This window comes from Phaeoacremonium minimum, assembly GCF_000392275.1.
Source record: "Phaeoacremonium minimum UCRPA7 unplaced genomic scaffold PA7_03_scaffold_371, whole genome shotgun sequence".
Classification (NCBI taxonomy): Eukaryota; Fungi; Ascomycota; class Sordariomycetes; order Togniniales; family Togniniaceae; genus Phaeoacremonium; species Phaeoacremonium minimum.
In genome coordinates this window covers 391820-414905 of record NW_006921275.1, presented here as the reverse complement: position 1 = coordinate 414905, position 23086 = coordinate 391820, and the positions used below count along the sequence as shown (strand labels likewise).

General features: G+C 53.5%; 5 protein-coding genes across 5 annotated transcripts; 1 reads left to right on the top strand and 4 right to left on the bottom strand.

Annotated features, from left to right (window-relative positions):
- Positions 1–2373: 2373 nt before the first annotated feature.
- On the bottom strand, positions 2374–3374 carry UCRPA7_4890 (putative dienelactone hydrolase protein; the record flags this gene model as incomplete). Its single annotated transcript, XM_007917441.1, has 5 exons — positions 2374–2596; positions 2651–2760; positions 2816–2963; positions 3017–3132; positions 3198–3374. 5 exons carry the CDS (start codon positions 3372–3374, stop codon positions 2374–2376), a joined length of 774 nt encoding a protein of 257 aa, XP_007915632.1.
- Positions 3375–4692: 1318 nt separating this feature from the next.
- UCRPA7_4889 (putative nudix domain-containing protein) lies at positions 4693–5292 on the bottom strand (the record flags this gene model as incomplete). Its single annotated transcript, XM_007917440.1, has 1 exon — positions 4693–5292. The coding sequence occupies one exon, from the start codon at positions 5290–5292 to the stop codon at positions 4693–4695; it is 600 nt and encodes a 199-aa protein (XP_007915631.1).
- Positions 5293–6444: 1152 nt separating this feature from the next.
- On the bottom strand, positions 6445–7808 carry UCRPA7_4888 (putative isovaleryl- dehydrogenase protein; the record flags this gene model as incomplete). Its single annotated transcript, XM_007917439.1, has 2 exons — positions 6445–6541; positions 6604–7808. The coding sequence occupies 2 exons, from the start codon at positions 7806–7808 to the stop codon at positions 6445–6447; spliced, it is 1302 nt and encodes a 433-aa protein (XP_007915630.1).
- A 320-nt stretch (positions 7809–8128) lies between these two features.
- On the top strand, positions 8129–10102 carry UCRPA7_4887 (putative methylcrotonoyl- carboxylase beta chain protein; the record flags this gene model as incomplete). Its single annotated transcript, XM_007917438.1, has 3 exons — positions 8129–8715; positions 8769–9807; positions 9980–10102. The coding sequence occupies 3 exons, from the start codon at positions 8129–8131 to the stop codon at positions 10100–10102; spliced, it is 1749 nt and encodes a 582-aa protein (XP_007915629.1).
- A 9937-nt stretch (positions 10103–20039) lies between these two features.
- UCRPA7_4886 (putative d-arabinitol dehydrogenase protein) lies at positions 20040–21446 on the bottom strand (the record flags this gene model as incomplete). The annotated part of the gene is made up of 5 exons (XM_007917437.1): positions 20040–20220; positions 20275–20391; positions 20494–20802; positions 20864–20933; positions 20996–21446. The coding sequence occupies 5 exons, from the start codon at positions 21444–21446 to the stop codon at positions 20040–20042; spliced, it is 1128 nt and encodes a 375-aa protein (XP_007915628.1).
- Positions 21447–23086: the final 1640 nt, after the last annotated feature.

The window sequence follows — 23086 nt, the reverse complement described above, 5'->3', positions numbered from 1 at the left end:
TACCTTCAGGTCCTACGCTTCACGCTCGATGCCATCCTTCTAGCGGTGACTTATAGCTGGCTACAATATGACTTTGATAAATGCCTTTCTTGAAATTGTAATGGTGAAACCACTCATCGGCTGTGCCGGCACCGTTATCTCGTTCTGTTACTAACACCGTTTGTTTTGGTCCTTGAGGTGATCTTGATATCATGACGTCGAGCGCTGCGTTCAAGAAAAACAAATGAAGTTCTCGTCTTTCCTCCCCTGTAGTCCTCAAATTCAACATCGTGTCTTTATTCACGAGGGTTGGAGCATTGATCCAGCTTTACAAACCGTTTCCACCATCCGATGCGTCCAAATAGACAGGAGGTAAGGAATCTATAACACGTAAGGCTGAGCCCATAAACTTATAAATTACTTGAAGCGGAATATGCTTTCCCGCCCTCTTCGAGTGTATTGATCTGTCCATGATTTGATATGCTTATACAGAACATCTTGCATATCTCAAACAAAGTATGACCCAACATGCTCCTGCGTTCGCAGGCTGATCTATTCCTCAAGAATTTATCGCCCGAAACGACTCAGTGTCTGAGAGCCTCCTTACCTCAACAATTTGAATGCAGAACTAGTCCCAGATTAAACGAGGAGCAAAGATGGAAGGAAGATAAACATAAGTTTTGAGCAGTATTGTAATCGGCAACCTCGATAAACACGGAATGGTGAAGACGATCCTATTGGCGTGTGCAGACGAGGCACGCATGCATGCACACCGGGGCAATCACTGGCCGTGAGGACTGCAGATCCTTTGGACTCAGGAAGCCACGGGCTCTCCGCTAGCGTCACGTTTTGGCAGGTATAAGAGCATCTTTGCTTTCCGACCCCATCCATTTTCCTCCATTTTCATCAGGTCAATTTCACCCTACACGTACATGGTAACGGTTCCGTGGCAATCCGGCTCCCTTCAGACTAACGACTGCCGGTAATTGTGCGTAAATTAAACAACGTTCCTTAATATCGTGGTCTCTTTGCGTTTCGATTTCGGTCTTCTGGATCCCTTCCATGTTGATTCAGGATCCACCTGTTTTTTTTATATTCGTCTCTATACTTCTGCTTTTACGGTTGTCGGTTACGATTGCTGATCGCTGACCATGACCTCACAGTCCAGTTCTGATTTCCCTGTGAACCAAGATAGTCGATCTATTCCAGAGGCGACATCATCTGATCTTCCTCATCTATTGGTACCAAATCAGTGGAGCGGTTGTCCATTAGAAGATAGTCGACATACCTTCCCATGGAACCATGACAATGCCGGCCTGCAGCTCACTGGAATCAACCCAAGGCTCATCGAAAATGGATTACCATACGAATCAGAGCGATGGTGGGAGGGAGGGCCAATCCCTGCTCAGACTGAATATGGTTGGAGGAGCAGCAGCGTTGTGTGGCCGATTGACTTAGATGACCCTGGAGCGGATGATCGATGGGAATACCTTCCGGAGCAATCCGGTCATGAACATTATCAACCGCTCGATTGGGATATGCCGGTCTTCCCTCTATCGAATCACCTTCACCGCAAGTTTCAAGAGTCTATGAATCCCGCATATTCACCAGACACAGCCACCCATTCGTCGTCATTTCACGTCCCCGAGTTAGACAGTTCAAGGCAAGGAACATCACCGACAAGCTATGGCGAGACTGTCTATTCACTATCCGAGAGCCCAAAGTCTTTTGTTGAACCAAGAATAGTCACGGAGTCTCCAGATCTAAAGCTCGCTATTGAAGATAACGTTAGCCCCTTGGCTACAAATCCGCGGTAAGATCCCCTTTTTCCTTTGTTCATCCAGAATCGTCTGATCGATGCTGTCACGAAGAATCACACCCATCAAAAGGTTTCACTGTTTTCACTGCGATCTGTACTTTGGTTCCAAAAGGGACCAGCAGCGGCACAATGACACGGTGCACTTGGGGCGTACATACACTTGCCCCCTTTGTTCCAAAACATTTAAGTACAGAGAGGATAACATCAAACGGCACCGGGACAAATATTGCAAAGCAAGTTATGCGATAGAGCAGTAGCCAGATCTGATAAGGCTATCTGGTAGAGGAAAACGATCATCGAAGATAGCTACTTCTTTGGCCATGATTCAGCCTAAGAGGTCAGTCTGAGGACTTCATAAACTCTAGACCGGGCGTTACGGAGAAATTCTGTAGGTTGAGGGAAGCTTATGTTGCTGAGGATGAAAGGTTGTTATGATATAGATCTTTAGTAAGCGATCTGCAAAGCATAACTTGCAGAAAATGAAAGTATATTTCCCTGTTAGAAATTGACCGTCTCGGTTATTTCACCAGAATAGTTTCATTATTACGTGCTACAAACATCGTTGATCAAGTGGACTACGACCAGTTCTTCGCGAAGAAGTCCAATACGGTTTTGTAACCGCGTGTGTATTCCTCCTGTACGCGCGGGTCCTTGAGATCGGACCTGGCAGCCATCCAGCCATGAATTTGGTCCTTGAAAGTCTCGACGTGCTTGGGAACGCTCAGTGTGTCCTCAAACTCCTTCACTGTGTCTGCGGGTTCTTCTTTTGATGCTAACAGGATGAGGGGGACCTTGATACTGTAGCGAAAATATTAATATCTGGTGACAAGGACTCGGGAGAGAACCTCTTACCCCTTGGCCTCCTTTGGATCCACCATGGCGGGATGGCACTCGGCACCAATCTTGAAGAGGTTGTCTTCACCGCTCGTCACGAGCGATACGACTTTACCACCCCAGCAGTACTACGATATATGAGCATGATGATACTTTACGTTCTGATTTCGGACAGATACTCACGCCAATGATACCCCAAGACTCGATATTGGGGTACTTCTCCTGAGCTGCCTTGACAATACCAGGAACCTTGGCAGCGAAGCTGGGAGGGCTGTTCTTCTCGAAGAAAGCGCCTAGCTGCTTCTGTTTATCCTCATTGTCGGGAGGGAACCTAACGATAGACAGGTCAGCGCTGGATGTACATCGTCTGATGGGTTGCACTACACTTCAATGGGCAGCGGTTCGCCGGCGAAAGGGTCCGGCAGGAAAACGGCATATTTGTTATGGTCGTCGCCGAAGCCGAGGATATCGGCACCTTGGACGGTTTGATCAAAGAATCCCTGTCGAGATCGAGAAGGTTAGCTACATGCGCCATGTCGTGCGACTTCGGGAGTAAAGCCCATACGAAGATATCCATTATCATGAGGATTCCCTTCTTCGCGTCCTTGGCTGAGCCAGTCACGTAGGTCTTCTTCCCGTCAATCTCCTCATAGGAGCCCTTGGCCTTGTAGCCACTGCTGACGACAGGCGGGATGTTGCAGCAGGCCTCATTGTGGCCATGGCTGGCCTTCATGGTCGACATTTTGAATGGCTGGGTCGAGAACGGTTTGCTGAGTGTCTTTGTTGGGGGTTGAATTGACGATAGCGGCTTTGGAGAGCAGTTGTGTAATCCTCTTGAGACACAATGCGACGTTGAAACAGCAGACACGGCAGAAGTAGTGGGCGGGTGGGGTTTATAAATGCTTCGCAAAGCCGCTGATGCAGATGAAGTCGGCAGTTTGTTGGTGGATGGCATAGCGATCTATGGACGTAATTGGATCGTTTGAACTAGAGAAATGGCTTACGAAAGAGGATGGTCAACAAGTCACTCGGCGCAATTACACGTAAGACAGCAAGAAGCGAAAGTTCGCATCATACAGACGTTTTCGATGCATTACCTCGGAGCTATTGACTGCCCGCAAGCAATGTTCCTTATCGATGATGCGAGTCTCAGCGGGGTAGCTCTTGCTCTCTCTAATTCGTGACGTAGTGCGGGGCATTTCAAATCGGAAGTGCAGTTGCCGCCCCGTAGTCTCTCACTGGAAGGAGGTCCAAATCTCCATCCTGCCTTCTCGAGCGCTGGTTCTTTTCTATAATGACATGAAACTTCGAAGGCATATTTCAAGGTGCACGATGATGTATTTGGACTTCTGTAGATTGATCGCATAATATATATGAAGAGTGGATGTGGCTCCATATCCATATTTGCAGGTTTACCCCCCTAAGAAGGGCGGACCGAGCCTGCCCCTTGGCTTTATTGTTCCTGTGGGCATGCGGCAGGCGCCTAACACCTAATCAAATTGGGGAAAGAGCGGGCTCCATAGCAAGAAAGCTTAGCTCTTGAAGCTACTCTTCAAGCTGCTTGGGAATTATGCACTTCAAATCACCAACAAACCACATTTGGAATCAAGCCAGACCCAATTCGGGCGGGAAGAACAAATTGCATTTGTCGCCATGTTCCTTGCGTCTGCAGGCAAGGTAGCTGCATGGCCGTCCTCCTACGCGCGCAATCTCGGTATGGAGGAATGGAGCGCGACCTCACTGCCGGCCAACGAATCAGACCAACCTGCTCCTCCGAATGCCTCCATGACTGGGCGAGTAAACTATTTCTCCCTAAGCTGGCATGCACCATTTCTCCTTCCTTTCCTAAACTCGAAACTCTAAACAACAAATCTCAACCTCAACCTCCTTCTTGGAACCGATCAGGCGCGCAATATGTGTCATAAGGGCACAGAAGCCGAGCACATTCTCGCATTGTGATTCCGGGCCGGTACGTAGGTTGCTCTGCACCTTACATCCGCACTATAGGCAGACCGCTCGTATTTAGCTGTTTCTGTATGAAAGCGCCCATTGAGCGAAGCTCAAAGATGGATGTCATAACCGCTATTTCTTGCATCGGCTACCGCCTTCTTAACAACATCTCTCTCGGCCTTGAATCTCAGAAGATCCACGGCCTTGGATGGCGATACCCAGGCGTTGATCATACGCTCGTGGCTCTTCTGCGTTCCACTCTCTGGTGACATCTCGGAGGATTCTAGCCTTGCAGCATAATAGAAGACCATTTTGTGGACTGGAGTCGAAGACTCGGTCTGTGGGTCGGGATATGTGCACATTGCCAGTGGCTCTGTGTTCAGCATATTTGTAGCCACCTCAACCTTCTTCGCTGGAGCTGGTCCTTTCATGTGGTGTGGAGGGATAGTTGCTCGTGTTCCAACCAGGAGTGGCAGCAGCTCCACGCGGTAGCCGGTCTCTTCATACGTCTCACGGATCGCCGCTGAGACAAAGTCCTCCCCAATGTCCTTGCGACCTTTGGGGAGCTGGTAGATCTGGAGCTTCTGATTGAATATGAGAAGGACATTGGACGCCTTGAAGTCAAGTGTCACTGTCCCGCAGGAGATTGTAAAGGATGGACTGTCATGGCAGACCATGCTCTCGTCAATCGCGTCAAAGTCCAATTGCATCGTGCCGTTTCGGGGAATAGTCGGTTCCAGAACACTGGCAGTATTCAACGTCTTGACTGAACCATCCGGATGAAATATCTTCGAACGCTCCATCCGAGCCAGCCATATATCCTCGCCATCTTCCCTGGTCGAGTGACTGTTGGAGCTCCGTTTGACAGTTTTTGTGATAGCCATGACTAGTGTTTGTGATCAGACAAGAGTTGTGTCTGGGTTAAAATCGATTGCTGTTGTGCTTCAGGGGCATCTCTTTATCTCCCACACTGCCTTGAAGTCAAGTGGTCCCATTTGACTTGTCATCTCTCTGATACAGAAGTTGTGCGCGGCCAAATTCAGACGAGGCAACATGACTGTGCTTGTTAGTGGAGCCTTCTACCACGTATGCTTGGGCGACCGGTCAACAATCCTTTCACCGGTTTTCAGAAAACAATCGAGTCAGCATGCGACACAGCACAGGAACGGTGAGGCCCTGGAGCTATAACTGTCATTTAATTGCCCACTTCTGGCGCCAGTTGCCCTCCCAAATGTTACCAACAAGGGCCCTCTGGCCACTTATCTTGTTTCTCTGCCCTTTAGCGGTGACTTTCGAGTCAGACAAGCAGCCGTTGTGCCTGTTTACACAGAGCCAAGATGCAAGCCACCCGAATCGTCTTCACTCTCGGATTCATGGAACAGGAATCTCTAGGGCCAATCACCAATCGGAAGAAAACATGCTTAAACTTGATAGCTGAAGGGGCTGCATTCCTGTCCCTACTTGCAGCTCCAAATGTATTGTACTTTGGGATCGAAGACGTCATCTTGTTATACACAACATGTGTGATATGAATCCTAGTTGCCTAATTGAGAGCATCTTCAGCTTTGAGTGTTTGATCGTGGTGCGCAAGGCTTGTGGCGATGATCGCGGAGAAGTTTCGGGGGGTATTCATGAAAGAGACAAGTCAATAAAAGTTGAAGAAAGGCCGCACTTATGAGGTATTCGCCACGGTGAAGAAGCGACAGATTCTAATTGAATGTGTAGGTAGAAAGCCTTAGCCCCCCTGTCCAATTACAACGCAGATGCGCTTTTACCTACTCCGACGATCACAAGACCGCACCAAATGTCGCCAAACGCCTCATGATGCTCAAGAAGAAACAGACTAGGTATTTGATGCCTGATCACTTGCTGTAACTTGCATACTCCTTGTTGAATGCCCTTCCAATGACCATGCGCCGGACTTCAGACGTTCCAGCGCCGATTTCGTAAAGCTTCGCACTGAGGCATTGTAGTTAGTATAAGCTCGATAGGCAGACGACGTAATTGAAAGCTGGACTTACTCTCTCAATATCCTGGAAGCTGGCATTTCCTCTACATACCCCATGCCGCCCAGCACTTGTATGCAGTCCAATGCACACTCGGTTGCTCTCTCGCCCGCGTACAGGATGGCACCCGCGCAGTCCTGCGTCCGGATGATGCCTTCCTCGTCAACTGCCCGGGCGGTTGCATATGTGTAGGCCCGGCTGGCTTGCAGCTTGGTGTACATGTCTGCCAGCTTGCCTTGCACGGCCTGGAACGTTCCAATAGGCTGACCGAACTGCCTGCGCGTGTGGACGAACGGCAGCGCGACGTCCAGACTGGCTTGCATGAGGCCAATGGGGCCCGCGCTGAGCACGAGCCGTTCTAGATCCAGCCCTTCCATCAACACGCGGACGCCGCCGTTGACTTTGCCCAGGATGTTCTCCTCGGGCACGAACACCGACTCAAAGACCAGCTCGCCAGTGTTGCTGCCCCGCATGCCCATCTTGTCCAGCTTGCGCGCACAGCTGAAGCCCTCCGTGGCCGTCTCCACAATGAAGGCCGTGATGCCCTTGCTGCCGGCGTCCGGCTCCGTCTTGGCGTAGACGACGATGACGTCGGCGTCGGGCCCGTTGGTGATCCACATCTTGGTGCCGTCGAGCAGGTACCCGCCGTCGACCTTCTTGGCGGCGGTGCGCATGCTCACGACGTCCGAGCCGGCGCCGCTCTCGCTCATGGCCAGCGCGCCGACCTTGGTGCCGGCCACCAGGCCCGGCAGGTACTTCTTCTTCTGCGCGGGGCTGCCGTTGAGCTGCAGCTGGTTGACGCACAGCTGCGAGTGGGCCGCGTAGCTGAGCGCGATGGAGCCGCTCGCGCGGCTCAGCTCCTCCATCACCACGCAGTGCGCCTGGTACCCCATCCCCAGCCCGCCCGCCTCCTCGTCCGCCGTCATCCCCAGGAAGCCCGCCGCCCCGAGCTTCGCCCACATGTCCTCCGGGAAGGCATTCGACTTGTCCGTGTACGCCGCCACCTCCTCTGGGATCTCGCGCCGCGTGAACTCCTGCACGCGCTCGCGCAGCTCCTCGAGCTCGGCCTGCGAGGGCGGCTCAAAGCCCTTGGGGTGCTTGTTGGACGCATGACGGCATTGCTGATACTGGACGCTTCCAGCCGCGGGTCGGAGAAGGCATTGGCGCGCCAGCGGCGCTGCAGTGCGAGCAAGCGGTCGGAATGCCTTCAAGCTAGCCATCCTGAATATTGCTTATAGTTAGAAAGTTAGAAGAGAAAGACAAAACTCCTCTTCTCCACGCCGAACAGTCGGAGAGAGAGCCGTTGAATTGCGGGCTGTAAGACGTATGGGGTTACCCCAGGCTCGGCTTAAGGGGGGTCCATTCCAATGGCGGCTTGCTGCGGCTTTCCTCGGCCCGCCTGCTTTCAGACGTCACCTCGGCCACCAGACTCTCAGTCTCACCTCCCCCTGACCTCAAAGAACAATAGAGGACAGATGTAGTTGCTCTCTTCATCTGCTACTATCCTGTAGCGGCGGGAAGGCATTGGACTCACATCAAAATGTCGTTATCACGAAGCTCGCGAGAGCTCGCCCTTCTCTCCCGGCAATTGGCTCGACCATGCCGACGCACAGCCCTCAGCTCTCCCCGCATCGTCGGGAGTGCCAGCAGCCACCCGCATCCGTGGCGGCGGACGGTCGCGACGTTCACGGCGGCGCACCAGGCCGGCGCCATATCGACGATCAAGAGCGACGTCGACACGGCGTCCGACGAGTTCAAGGAGAACGAGCGGGCCATGGGGGAGGCGATGACGCGCCTGGCGGAGCTCACGCGGACGGTGCAGAAGGGCGGCCCGGCGAAGGCGAGGGAGAAGCACCTCGCGCGCAAGAAGATGCTCCCGCGCGACAGGGTCACGGCGCTGATTGACCCGGGCACAACGTTCCTGGAGCTGAGCCCGCTGGCGGGCCATGAGCTGTACCCGGAGGCGGAAGTCCCTTCTGGCGGTATCATTACTGGCATTGGTGTGGTGGAGGGTGTAACGTGCGTGATTGTTGCGAATGACAGCACAGTCAAGGGCGGAACATATTACCCTATCACGGTGAAGAAGCACTTGAGGGCGCAAGCTGTTGCGCAGGAGAATAATTTACCGTACGTACCTCGCTGGTCTCCTCGTTGGCTTGGGCTTACATGTGAGTTTACAGCTGCATCTACCTTGTGGATTCTGGCGGTGCCAACCTGCCGCATCAGTCAGATGTATTCCCCGACCGAGATCATTTTGGCCGGATATTCTACAACCAGGCGCGCATGTCTGCAGCCGGCATTCCACAGATATCAGTGGTAATGGGACCTTGCACGGCGGGCGGTGCATACGTGCCCGCTATGAGTGATGAGAGCATCATCGTTGAGAATCAAGGGCACATCTTCTTAGCCGGACCTCCACTTGTAAAAGCAGCTACGGGAGAGGTTGTCAGTCCGGAAGAGCTTGGCGGCGGCAAGATGCATTCGTCAGTATCTGGAGTGACCGATCACTTGGCAGTCGACGATGCGCATGCACTTGTGCTTGCACGGCGGTGCGTGAGCAATTTGAACTGGCCGCAGAAGACAGGTGTCACACCGTCGCAGACGTTTGCAGAACCTCTGTACTCACCTGAGGAGCTTCTGGGCATTGCATCAACCAACCTCCGACGGCCGCTGCCCATCCACGAGGTAATTGCTCGCATCGTGGACGGGTCCGCCTTCGCCGAGTTCAAGCGCGACTACGGTACCACCCTAGTGACCGGGTTCGCCTCGATCTACGGCCAGCGCGTCGGCATCGTAGCCAACAACGGCATCCTGTTCAGCTCCTCGGCGCTCAAGGGCGCCCACTTCATCGAGCTGTGCGCTCAGCGCGGTATCCCCCTCGTGTTCCTGCAAAACATCAGCGGCTTCATGGTTGGCCGGGACGCGGAGCGCGAGGGCATCGCCAAAAATGGCGCCAAGCTCGTGACGGCCGTGGCGTGCGCCGACGTGCCCAAGTTCACCGTCGTTGTGGGCGGCAGCTACGGCGCCGGCAACTACGGTATGTGCGGCCGGGCGTACAGTCCGCGCTTCCTCTGGATGTGGCCCAACGCGCGCATCGGCGTCATGGGCGGTGAGCAGCTGGCCGCCGTCATGGAGACGGTTGGGCAGAAGGTCGACCCGGCACTCAAGGAGCGTATTGAGCGCGAGAGCGACGCCGTGTACTCGTCTGCTAGGCTATGGGTAAGTTTCATTTCACGAATTTGTTTCATGGCCGACGCATAGTTTGCGCGTGGTTCTATCGGGACTTGTCTCAGGGAAATACCACTTCTCTACGACCGATTGATCACCTTGACCCCGATCTGCTTGAAAATACCGTCTACTGTGCTAATATGGCTTTTCTTCCGCTTAACAGGACGACGGCGTCATTCCACCCCAGCATACCCGCCGCTACCTTGGACTAGGTCTACGGGCCGCCATGACAGGTCGTAACGACGTGAGGGCGGGCGCCACCAAATTCGGGGTCTTCAGGATGTAAGGAAGACAGATAGACGTAAGGTAGATAGATAGCATAGGTCAGTGTCAGGGATCACAGACCCTACATGGGAGGTGTTGTGGTTGAGAAAGCCATTGGTCCGTAGCCTGGCCAGCCTGCTGGAAGGCGTATGTAGCACGGAGCATATGACCACGCAGACATGCAGTGAGCACATGGGCGGCATTCGAGGGCGTGGTTGGAGCGGATGCTAAGGGGCACAGAACACCGGGCGGGGGCAAGAGTTGGGAGTGAAGCCCAGGCGGTGCAGACAGAGGATGGTGAGAAGGGTCATGCGTCAGTGCCGAATGTAGCCCAGGATAGCCGTTGTTGAGATAAGTAGACGCAGACCTACCTCCACGGAGAGAGGGAGGGATGCATGAGCGGGCGCGCCGGATAGGTAGGAATGACAGCGTCCATCCCTGAGCAAGATGCCTGTGAACGAGCACAAGTACCGGTACACAAGACACCTGTAGAGACACCTCAGAAGGGGACAGCTCGTGATATCACATCTCACACACCCATCCCAAGACAACGATCCTAGACACTTGCCATCTCGCAGATCATCTGGGAGGGAAGGGTTCGCTCAGCAGCAGTAGCAGCAGCGGTACGGTACGGTACGGTGCGGCTAGGGCCGCCACGCTACACCGACTAACTTGCTAAGTAGGTACGCTACGCCGTGTTGGAGCTGAGCACGCGCCGCCGCCGCGCGGGGTCCATCTGTCTAGCAACGTACCTAGGTAGTACCTAGGTCAGCGTCTTGGAGTAATGGAGGTGATACCTGGTAGGTCGAGCCGAACTGAGAAGTTGGAGTAGGTTGGGAGCGTGGGGTGCCCCATTCGTTACCATCTCGTTACCGGCCGGATAGGGGCTTTGTTAAGGTGGTGCTGCAAGGTTAGATAGGAAATAGCAGGTAGGCTGAAGGGGTGGGGGTTCTGCACCTCTGGGCCGCTCTTCTCCTTGTCCACCACCACCGTGGTTTGTTGCGACTCGGCTGATAGAGAGGTAGCCTTGCCCGACCTTCCCAGAACGGTTCTCAATTTCTTTCTCGTAACCACAAGGTCGAACCCATCAGCACTGCTGTATCTTGGCGATTCCCGGCGAGCAAGCAAGCACGTCTGCCAGCCGCTCGCTCCCTAGCGACGGCTCGGCACACTCTTAAGCCCCTGCAACCATCTGAGGCGGCCTGCTTTGCTTTTTGGCAGGCAGACGATCTGGAGCAAAGCAAAGAAGCAAGTTGCAGTCACTAGGCCCAGCCGTTGGCTAGTCTGACCTGGTCTCCGGACCCTGGACTGGAGGCGCTCTCGTTTGCCCACCCTCACCCCGGTTGGTTGAGAGACCATGGTGAGAATGTCACTGAACGACAGGGCCGCCACTGCCTGAGAATAGCAAAGTCCACGCGGTATTGCGATGCCCTGTTCGCCGCGGAAAGTCAGCTGAATGTACCTCAGCTTGCCACAGTTCGAGGCTGATTTTCTTCGCTTTCATACGCCAGTCAGGGCACACACATTGATCAACTCAGGGACATAGGAGTCAGCATAGCAACTCAGGGGCTCCTGGTGTCCTCATAATCGCCAAAAAGGCAGTAATGCCAGTGCAATCATCACAGGTCCGAGTACAGTGTCTCAAATCGCACTCATTAAAACAAATAATTATATATTTTGTAGATCTGTGACAGATAAACGCCTTTTCGCTCAATGGCAATGCCGGACTCGGGACCTCTTGGGCCCTCGGAGCTCTACCTGACCATAACGCCGTCGAAATGCACAAGAAAGGACAACTCCTTCTCTTATCCAGGGTCTTATGAACTCTAGAAGAGCAGATCACGACGGAAAAGATGCAAGTCTGAGATCTTGGATCATTCCAGAGCTGCCTTCGCCTGCTCAACGGCACGGTGTCATTGCCGTCGGTCTCAAAACGGAGAAATACTAAGTACATCGCTCGAGTGAGATTTACAACCGTAGGGGTACGATAAAGTCTTTCACTTCTTATCTTTATCTTTATCCTCGCCTTTCTTCTTGTCTCTATGCGGGCGTATGTCACCAACCCGAGCCTTCTCGCGTTCGAGGAGGAGAGTCAACTGGCTCTTTGAGCGCCCTAGCGGCACAGCGGGCGTTGGGCTGGGCTGAGTTGGAGTAAACCTGGCTTCAAGCAGCGATGCTGTCGACGGTCTTGATACCAGGCCAGACAAGCCTGTTTCTTCAGGCAAAGTCGTCCCTAGAATACTAGACGGGTCTGGGTTCTCAAAGTCGAAGGTACCCTGGACAGCAACGTCAGACGTCGCAGCAACACTTGATGAAAGAAGCCCGCGTGGTGGAGGACGTCCAGGCGTGAGTTCACGAGGGCGTCGCGATTCAATATTAGAGCTTGATCTGGCCATGATTGGTGCAACGTGATCATCTGTTGGTACTGGGGAGAGTTCCGGTGGTGTGGTATCTCGGCTAGTTTCGACCGTTGTTCGAACGGGATCGTGTGCTTGAATGTTTCCCCTGGTATGCTCTGATGGAGAATCCCGAAGAGCTGGCTGCCTTGTTGGCGAAGGTTGAATGACAAGGGGCCGCTCCTGATTTTCTGCATGATGAGAAGAATTTCTAGGAGTCAATCGTTTTTCTGTCTGAGCCTTGGTGGCAGGCCTTTTCCCAGCTGCTTTGGCACTTAGTCCTGGTTGTTGCTCTGTATTGAGAGGGGACGCTGAACTCCCGTGAGATCTAGGTACGTGAGCCCGATTCGTATGCTCAGCGATCGTAGGTATCGATGGGTGAGATCCCGTATAGCGTGATCCAGTGGATGTCCCCTCCTTTGAACCGGGATCGGATCCAGTCGAGGATTGTGAACTCGGCCTCCTTGGTAACACAGGTCGTCTTTTGGAAGCAGTCGTTGACACAACAAATTTCTTTGTTGGTGTTCCTCTCTTCTCCATCTTTGCAGGCGATGCCGAAGCCGGTGATGGCCGCATTTCCATGCCAGTGTTTGCTGTGCTAGTCGAGGAAGGCTCTTCTCCAAGAGTAGACGTTTCGTCTTCCGAACCTGGTGGTGATACAAATCTTGCCGTCGGCCTGGGACCTGACGTTGAAGGTCCTCTAGGCTTCTTCAAGATTGGATGAAGGGGAGCTGGCCTCGATGAGGACGGAGTGTGTTCTTTAGGGGGTTCTGGCGATCTGCCCGACTGTAGCCGCGCTTGCCTCGATAGCTGGGACGAGTGTAGTCTATCAGATTCGTGCTGACTGAAACTGGGCATCTGAAAGTGACCCATTAGCGAGTTTCGGGCAATGATCTATAAGACCAACTCACCGGAGGCCCTTCATATCTATTAGGCGGCCCCCTGAGTGGCACAATCGTAGGACCTTTCGATATGTCCTCGAAAATCCTGGCGAGAGCCCGACCGCTTAGGTTTCGACGGTCACTACCCCAGACATGCCACCAAAAGTTCTCAAGACGGTGAGCTGTTGGATCTATCAGCTTTCGAAAAGTTGTGGTATAGACTATGGCGCAATGTTAGTCTACTGTGGTACTTGAAGGAAGAAGAGCTCGCGGTTAAGGTACCATGCCAATATTCCCAAATCTTCTCTGGGGGAACGACGGAGTAGCTTGCTACCTCGGCATATACATCGTCTGAATTAACGACTATACCCTTGGGCAAGAGCATGGGCACAGGAATAGCCATCTTGGACGCAGATTGGGCAAAGCGATGACCCGCAGTTTGGACGTTGGGCGGCAGCAGATCGTTCTTCCGCCGTATAGTCGCAGAGATACTTGTCAGTTGACCATACTCCGCTCCTGGGCGACCTTGCTCAACAGTGACTCGAAATACTACCTAACATGAACGCAGCCGCTCATGTTAGCTATGACGAGGTCCCGAAGAGGCAAGGAAGGCCGAGCGAGCGCACCAGGGTGACTCGCGGGGAAACGAATGCTGACTGGGAGTACAGTTGACTCCGGCTTTGTGAAGCGAGTAGGTGTCAGGCTTTTGCAAGCTCTGCCGAGGTCAGGTGGTCTCGGATGGGATGACAGAGAAGCTGTGCCTTTACCATGCCTCCTAGAGCTTCGGCTGAGCTGTAAGATAGATGCGGAAGACCGTGCTCTGTATGGCGGACCAGATTGCAGACTAGCCAGGGCTGGAATAAAGCCGGGGCAGTTGTACACGTCACTGGGGAGGAGAGCGAGAGGGAGCTTTGGGCCGATGTGAGGCTCTAGTGAATCGAAGAGGGGGAAGGGGCTGGGGCAGATGTTTCGGTGATCAGTATGCCGTGGACTGGTGTATTATGCCTGGCTCTACTGGGAACTCAGGCACGCAGGTCTAAGAGAGCGTGCCTGTTAGATTGCCTCGGAGTAACGTTCAGGGTATCGTTTCTTTTTTGTTGGCGACTCGACAGGTCGACAGAGAGTGAACGGCACCCCGAGTGTGTATTGGGGTATTAGCGAGACTGGACGTATGGGCGACGGCCTGCTTATGCCGGCTGCGGAGCAGCGAGAGGAGAACCTGGACTGGGTGATGGGGCCGGGGAGGGGAAGCAGATCAGATATCGGGTACTGTACAAGTACACGCTGGCTGCCAGCTCCAAGTCAAGTCCAGTCAAGTTGATTTGATTCGATTCGACTACGGGCGGCGGTGGTGGAGAGAATGAGAGGAGATGTACGATACAAATGCCATCATCATCATCATCACCATCATTGTGATCCCGGTGACTTATTGCTGGCTCAGAGGGGTGACAAGAGTGCAGAGAGCCACTGATGAACGAAGGTCAAGAGTCAAGCCACACCTACACCGGGCAAGAGTGAAGTGAGCGAGGCAAGGCAAAGCACGGTTGTGACGGTCGTTCTTGCCTACCGAACCGTGGAGTGACGGGCAGACGGGAAGGGACCCCAGGTAGAGTAGAAGAATACCTCGAGGCAAGGTCGATCACATGGGAAAAGAAAAAGAAGCCAAAGGGAAGGAGGAAACGACTGGACAGAGACAGCATTGGGCGGAGGTGGAGGAAAAAAGAAGGAAAAAAAGGACACTGACAGAGGTGGCTCCCTGCCCCATGCGTGCCTGCGCGTGCATCACGGCTCCCTGAGTCGGGAGCCTCCCAGCCCGCTAGCATCCACTAAAAAGGCCCTAGCTCCAGCAGGCTCTTCTAGCGCCTTGCAGGGTCCCAGAGACTAACACCAACGCTGCCGGTACCAGTACATGCACGCATTCCCATCCCATTCCATCCAGCAACCCTCCTCCTGACTTGTAATCGGCATTGCGCCGATTGACGTTAGCCTAGCGGGGAACCAGAGGCAATTCCACGTTGTTGTTGTTGGGCTGGGATGGGATGGGTGCTTTACCAGTCCCCCAGTCCCTGTCGCCCCTACCTACCAACGCAGTATGTAAGCTCAGGTAAGGTAAGGGACGGGCTTAATGGGTAGTTTACCTTGCGCATGGTTACCTTAGTCACAGCACGTTATTCGCCTCCGCAACCTTCCAATCGATGGCACCTCCTGCCATGCCATGACAGTAGGTAAAAGAAGCGCAGTGCTACTCTAGCGACGGTTGTCTGGATAGGTAGGTAGTGAGGTAGCGCCTCCCGCCGCTGGGGTCTCAGTCTGTTATCGACATCGAACCTTCCAGGTACTGGTATTCGATTGCTCCTTCCAAAATCCCAGTCTAATATTGCTGGCCAAGCAACATGAACTAAACTATTTGGGTAGGCTCGATGGAGATGACGGGGAAGGCAGGAAATTGCTATCTCACTCACCACACACCTACTACATACCTAGGTCGATAGTATCGACTATACCTATATAATTACTACATAGTAATGTAATTCGTAGTAGCCTCAGCACTCGGCATGTGGTCGGCGCGACCGGGTGCGCAAGGCGGCGTAGTTTCCAGACTTGAGGTATTAGTATCCGCACGTGGCAGGGACAGGGCAGGGGCAGAGCACATGGGTGCAAAGAAGCGATGCTCGACTGAATGTACCGCATGTATGCGGTACAGTTGGGTACTGTCCCGACTGTCTGACTGCGTGTGTGGATGCTGCACTTGCACTTATAGCACTGTAATGGAGTGAGGAAAGAGCAGAGTGTACTGTGCTCCACTGTAATCGACCGACCGCCTTACTCTGCAGGCAGGTACGCGGTACGCAGATGGCAGACAACGCATTTCGAGATAGATAGGGTAATTGCCTCCCCAGATTCCGCCTTTCCTTCTCCTCTGACCGAGTCACGCTCGTGAACCACGCAGTAACATTTTCCCTCTTTTTGCCTCGATATGGATTAAGCTAGTCAATCCAGAGTCAATCTTACTCTCACCAAAGCCATGCGCATCAAGCACTCTCGAGCCCGGCGGCGAATCCAATTGTTCCACTTTAGATAAGAGTCGGCCGTCGTCGCTTTGTTCCGATCATTGAGGAGAAGAGGGAGTTCGCCGCACCGCTTCCTCTCGGCCCTCGTTCTACAACCGAGCAAACTTGACATACGGACCATTCAGAAAGCGATATGCCAGCATGGCCGACAAGGTACTTTATACGCTCCTAGGAAGCTGGACCGACCCGCCGCCGAGGGTCTGCCGTAAGAGCGGTCAAGAGTGGCCTGTCATGGACCTCGAAACCCACAGCTTTCGTGGTGATTCGGGATCCCCTAGCAGATCGTGAGACGAGGTTAAGCTGTCACAGACCAGAATACTTTTCTTGCGTGTACTGTTACAGCAGGGGCTGCCCCAGCTGACCACTGTTCGTCTCGCGCGATCCTGCTAGACTGATCTCCTAGCCCACTATGGCAGCTGTCCTGAGCTTATCCCGTCCCCGTTCGGACAGTAACGCAGATGCCCGATTTGGGGTCTAGACGCTTCGCCCCCCACGACAAGGGTTTATGTTCCAGAACAACAAAGTGCTGGCGGGGTCACTACAACGTACCCGGAAATCCCCATGACACAGGATGGGTTTCCTTACAGGCTTTGATCCCGAATGCTACGTTTGCTTCGACATGTTCCGACTAGTTCTGGCTCCTCCTTCGATTCCATGCTGAGTGACAAAACCAGACCGCCTACTGCTGTCAGCAAGCGCGGAGAGCATCCCAAGTTACCCGTACCGCATGACGGCGACATCTGGGTCTAAAATGTGTAGCGGATTGCATCGAAGAAGCTTGTGGCCGGTCCGCGACTTGTACAGTACAGGGCCACTGCCCGGCAGCTAGGTCGAGCGGGTTTCGATGCTGCATTTAATTTGGCTATCGGCAAGGCACCCTGGGTTGGTGCGCTGGACCCTATAACCGGCTAGCTACATGCAGATGGGTCGTCGGGGTACCGCTAGGGCGTGACTCCCGAGTCGCTGGATGCTGTTGGCTAGTTACTCGTCACGATGTCTCCATATATCAAGGTAAGTTTCGGAACTTGGGGGCACTTCAGCCTCGTCAATTGAGTTAAAAGACTCCCTAGGGACAAGCTTGTTGTCAGATGCCAGAGAGTGCAACCACATTTGCTTGACTCCTTAAGGCAACTTGTGGCTCAACCTTTTTTTCCAGATCCCGCAGCAACTCTCAAGGACAGGTGCCGAATGTACAGTTAGAGTAAGAGGCTCCAGAGCTGCCTGGCGTGAGCTCTCCAATTCTCAAAGGTAGATGCCCTGGCTGTTCACCGCCTCTGTGGGACGAAACGGCGGGTCCAGGCATCCCCACGCTACAACTCATACTTGGCCGTTTTCACGACCTTGAATGACGCCATGTCTCATTTGCAATATGTCTTTCCACGAACTATCACCAGCCTGTGGCCAAACGGAGAGCTGCCATCCGTTGCACCAGTCGCCTTTAGCGAATTCCTTTCTTCTCGACCCATTCTTAGTACGTAAGATAGGGCAATGATCCGTACAAAGGCATAAGAACACCCTGCCTCTTCGGAGCTGTGAACTCTTGTCTTCCCGGCTCCTGGGTCTTCTGATCTGCCTTCTGCGGGGATACTTCAAGTCGTGTGACCACAAGTCCATAGCGCAACGTCGTTGATATTCGGCGTTGTCCCATTTCTATTGGTCCTGACTTGCGCAGCAGCATTGCACTAACATCGGCCGGAAAAGTGATGGTAATCCAATTACTCGAAAGTTTGGTAGATTTGCCCTGAAATCTCAAGCGTTATGCCAATACTTCCCCAGGCGCAATTTGGAGGGTGACATATCTCAGAGCGTGTTGCTTCTGCTGCTATCGCCTCAGCTTATGGTGGTCTTAGGCTAGCATCCCGTCACCTACTGTCCACTCACACCTATCACAGTTATTTAACCGCCTGAGGGACTTAGCTTTGGAGATACTTTGCGTCCATCGCACTCTATTACACCGATTCCATAGTCTCGGGACAACTTCATCATATGATCACTTAGATTTTTCCCGATCGCCATCACAACCCACCAAGTGTCGATGAAACATTCGAATACTGTTTCAATCTAGCCATCTACCAGGAGTTCTCTGCTCCGTGTTCACAATTCGAGCTCAATGAGGTTATGCCAAAGATACTTGCACTATACCTTCTAAGGAATGTTTACTTGCTGCTGCCAACGGCACACACTTTCTGAGCTTTTCCGAAAGTTATCTGCTTTCAGAAGACCTAAAATGGTTCAGGCAAGCCGCCAAGTGACGTCCTGGCCCGAGAGCCAGGCATTTGCTCGAAATCCTTCGACATAACCGGGGCAACACTCGATGGAACAAGCTTTCTGTGAGATCCAGTTGACATGCTCGAGAACAACACATTGCAGCGAAACCAGTCCTGGTACTTAGCTTTCCCAAGCATTGTAAACAATTGATCACGACTTTGGAGAATGGGTTCACTATGCATCTCTTGTCTTTACGCCAGCATTCCAAGTCAAAGTTGACGCTGTTTGATTTCTTGGACAGCTACGGTAGCTCCGAGGTTGTCTAGTTGCAAATTCGCCTCCCATCACCAACACCACCACAACTGCCCTGCAGGTACAAAGCCGTACATTGGTCAGTCGCTTTTTTGATACAAGAAGTGGTGGCTTCATTTAGGAGGTGAACGCACCGCAAGGTTCAACCACCACCCGCAGATACTGCTGCAGCGGTGGTGTCTTCTGTTGGTTGCACAGCAGGCCCTCGCAGTTCCCAACAATCTCTTCCTTGTTCCCGAGTTCCAACCAGAAGCATCGAGGTGTAACCACACCGGCTAGACCTCAACCTACAAGGGCTACTCATCTCATATTATCTAGTCGCATCCATGGGCCCGACCCGCCCCCTCACCCCAACGGCCGGTAGGCTTGGGTGGCGCCGTAAGCCGGCGCTCGGTGTGGTGTCGACGGGGGGCTCCTGCCTCCTGGGAACCGGTCGGTGGACGGGAGGTTCGTGGGGGAAAGGAGGGCGGCAGGCCGGTGAGGACCCCCAGCGAGCCCCAGCTTGCGAATGGTAATCTCCTCCACCGGATTGTGGGTGCTAGATGGCAGATGACAGGTTCCGAGGCTAGACGTCTTTGTGCAACGTGACAGATCTCAGCAATGGCATATTTCCCCTGTCACTGACCACTCACGGCTGTCACTTGACTGACGTGCTATTGTTGGTCCTGGATGGCACCTGGATACGCTGTCGGTCTACTATGGTGATTTGGGGTAAGAATAATTGCTTCAATGTTTAGCACTATTTGCTCGCTACCCAAGGCGTTTATGAAGCTCGCCTTGGACATGTTTTCAAGGGTCTGGTTCCGGTGGCTTCTGCATGATGTCCCGGGCGACATACCCGAAGGTGACCTAATGAGCAATCAGTCGGTACATCTGTTGGTAATGTACAGCAAGCATTGCTGCAGCTCAATGCGGCTCGGAAGTTTTGTCTTATTTCAGCGCCCGCGGTACTGCACCCCGTATTAATCTAACCTACAGATTCGGCTCTTCTTATCGCAGCCACATCAAATTATATATAACCTATCATCACGCTTTTCATCCTCGCCATGAGTCTTATCAACACGTCCCCAACTATTCGTTGAGCTCAACATTTAGGTGACAGTGTAGCCACCGTCGACACGCAGGTCGGCGCCCGTGACGTAGTTGGCCGCGTCCGAGAGCAAGAAGGTCACCGGCCCCATAAGATCCTGAGGTGAGCCCATCTGGCCCTGCGGAATAAGAGATGTCCACTGGCGCTTGAGGTCCGGGTTGTCGTCGAGAATCTTCTGCGTGCTATCTCGGGGTTAGCAAATGGTGGAACTAATGGATCGATACGGAGGTGCTCACAGGGCAGTCAGCATGTAGCCGGGCGAGATGCAGTTGACACGGATCCCAGCATGTGCCCACTCGACTGCCAGCGAGGCTGCGAGATGGCGTACAGCCGCCTTGGCGCTGTTATACGGACTGCGATGGGATTGGTGTTAGCTCGTAATCCGCACCATCTGAAGATGTCCACTCTGACGGCTCTCAAGAGAGGGTAGGAATGAGTTCAGGGCGGCTACTCACGCTTGCGGCTGCGGCACGTTGACAATGGAACCACTCATGCTGCCAATGAAGACCATGCTGCCCTTGGCCTCGCGCTCCATGAGGTGACGGGCCACGGAGGTCGCGAACAGGTACGTGCCGTCGACGTTGACGCCCCACAGCTTGCGCATGCGGTCAATGGGGTACTTGACGGCCTCGAAGTTCTCGGTGAAGCCGGCGCTGGTCACCAGGTTGTCAATCTTGCCGTGAGCCTTGACGATCTCGGCAATGCACGCCTCGACGGACTCTGGATCCGACACGTCCGCGTAATGTGCAGTCACCTTGGGCAGCCTGTTGTAATTGCAATCGTTAGCATGGAGACCAACGTCCAGCACTACTGAGGAAGACTGACCTCTTGGCTTTTGGATGCTCCGCCTTGAAGGTATCAACGATCGCCTTTGCCTGGGCTTCGGCTTCCTCCTCTGTGCATTGCCGCGTTAGCTACTGTGCTCATTTTTTGAGAGTGGATTTGTCTGAGACGTACTGTTCAAGTCAACAATGGCCAGATCGGCACCGCTAATCACCATGCCCTGGCCCATGACCAACCCCAGACCCCTCGCACCGCCCGTGACGACGCCGACCTTGCCCTCGAGCGAGAAGGTCGCCAGCGTGGGGTAGACGTTGACGCCCGCGCGGCCCTGGCCCTCGGCGAGGGCGCTGGGCGGGAACTCGTCGTCGGGCGGGTACTCGACGGTGATGGTCTCGTCTGTGCGGGCGAGGGCACCGGGCTGCAGGGCCTCCTCGTCGGTCTTCTTGGCGTCGCTCCGGCGGACGGCCGAGGTGTGGATGCTGGAGCGGCCGGAGACGACGACGGCGGCGGCGGCGGAAGCTGCAGGAGCTACTGCTGGGCGTGTGGTGGTGGCCGTGGCAGCTCTGGAAAGGGCGGCGGCTGGGCCGCGGGCGTGCAGAGCCCGTTGCACAGCTCGAGAGAACATCTTGGTGGGCTCAGATGCAGACTGGTGATTATGGAGGAGGAGGAGGAGAAGGGGGGGGAGAGAGGGAGGGAGGAGAGTAAATGTAAGTATGCGTGAGTGAGGGCTTTTTTAAAAGAAGCTTGATGTGCACGAAGGTCGGTTCGTAGTAATCGACTCGAGCTCAGGGATCGTTGGTGGGGTAAGGCAGAGAGAGCTTCCCCTTAGAGGGCTTAGACAATGATATCACGATCTGCAGAGGAACTGAGAAATGTACTCGAGTAGCTTCCCGCCCAGATCTGGCTGATCTCAATTGGAAGCATGCAATTCCCTCACGATGGCTCCAAGAAAAGTAAATTAAAAATTAAAGATGATGGCTTATATTAGAGTATTAGGATGTTTGTTTGCACTGGAAAACAGGAGGAAAAGGACAACTCAGCAAGGAGGGCCCTCGTAAGCTGTCATCGGACTTACATATCTTTTTTTTTTTTCTTTTTTTCTTTCTCACGATGGCATAGGCATGGCAATTCCCACTTTCACTCTTAGGAACAGGGTGGGGTTCCAACAATCACGCATGTCCTCTTCCTCTACTGCATAATTAGGTACGTAGAACTTCTAGACTGCTCGAGCACACTTCGGCAAGCTGCGCCAAGGCCACCTCGCAGGCCCAAAAGGGTGCTGGCCCCCAAGAGCAAAAGGCCCAGATCCAGGCGGGAACGGGGAACGGGGATCGGGGCTCTGTCACCCTCTGCCATCCGGCCTTCTCCACACCTACCCCAATTCCTTAGTCTGCGTGCTAGAGTCGCAGTAAATCGCGGCACAGGGGGCTCCTAGAGTAGACTCCCCTCTCTCTGATGACGGGTCCGAGAGAGAGACTTTAGTGTCGAGCTGTCGTCGATGTTTCCTCGACCGGACGGATCAGATGAGCCCGTCGTGTTGGCCATGGATATAAAGCGGGTACAGCACACTGCATTGCATCGCATCGCATCGCATCGCTGCTGGCAGGCGGACACGAGGTCGCAGGTACGGGTACCCGTTTCGCCAGACGCAGCAGCTCATCACCAAAAAAATAAAAAATAAAATAAAATAAAAATGGAGACGCACCGTTCCTTCGTAGGATTCTAGAACAATCACAATCACAATCACCCAACATCGTCTCTCGTATAGCAGCAGCGCGTAGTCTCTGTTGGGCATCCGGTATCGACCGGACTTCAGCCGGCCAAATCGGCGTCAGCGACGGCGAGCACGACGACGGCAATGTCGGTGAGAGGCTGAGTGTGCGTGCACGGGAACCATCACGGAACATGCATCGTGAGATAATTTAATTCTATGCACGGGCGGAGTTTGACACCGGATTCTCCAAGGAGGACTTCCGCCTGTAGAGTCGCCCTACTTCCCTTCCATCCTACCTACAGTAGCTCTGTTCACCGTCTGCATATGCATATGCATAGGTATCATTTACAAGTGCCCATTCATGACATGATATTATCAGAATTGCTTCAAACTACAGACATGTCCATAGATTCATAGCTAAGTAGGTGTGCAGGCTGGCCATAGAACAGTTGAGGCATCATGACTTTTAGCATTGGGGCCAGCCTGGCAAGCTGATTGAGCAAAACAACCTAACTTTCATTTCAGGTTCCTCTACACCTCCGCCAGGGTAA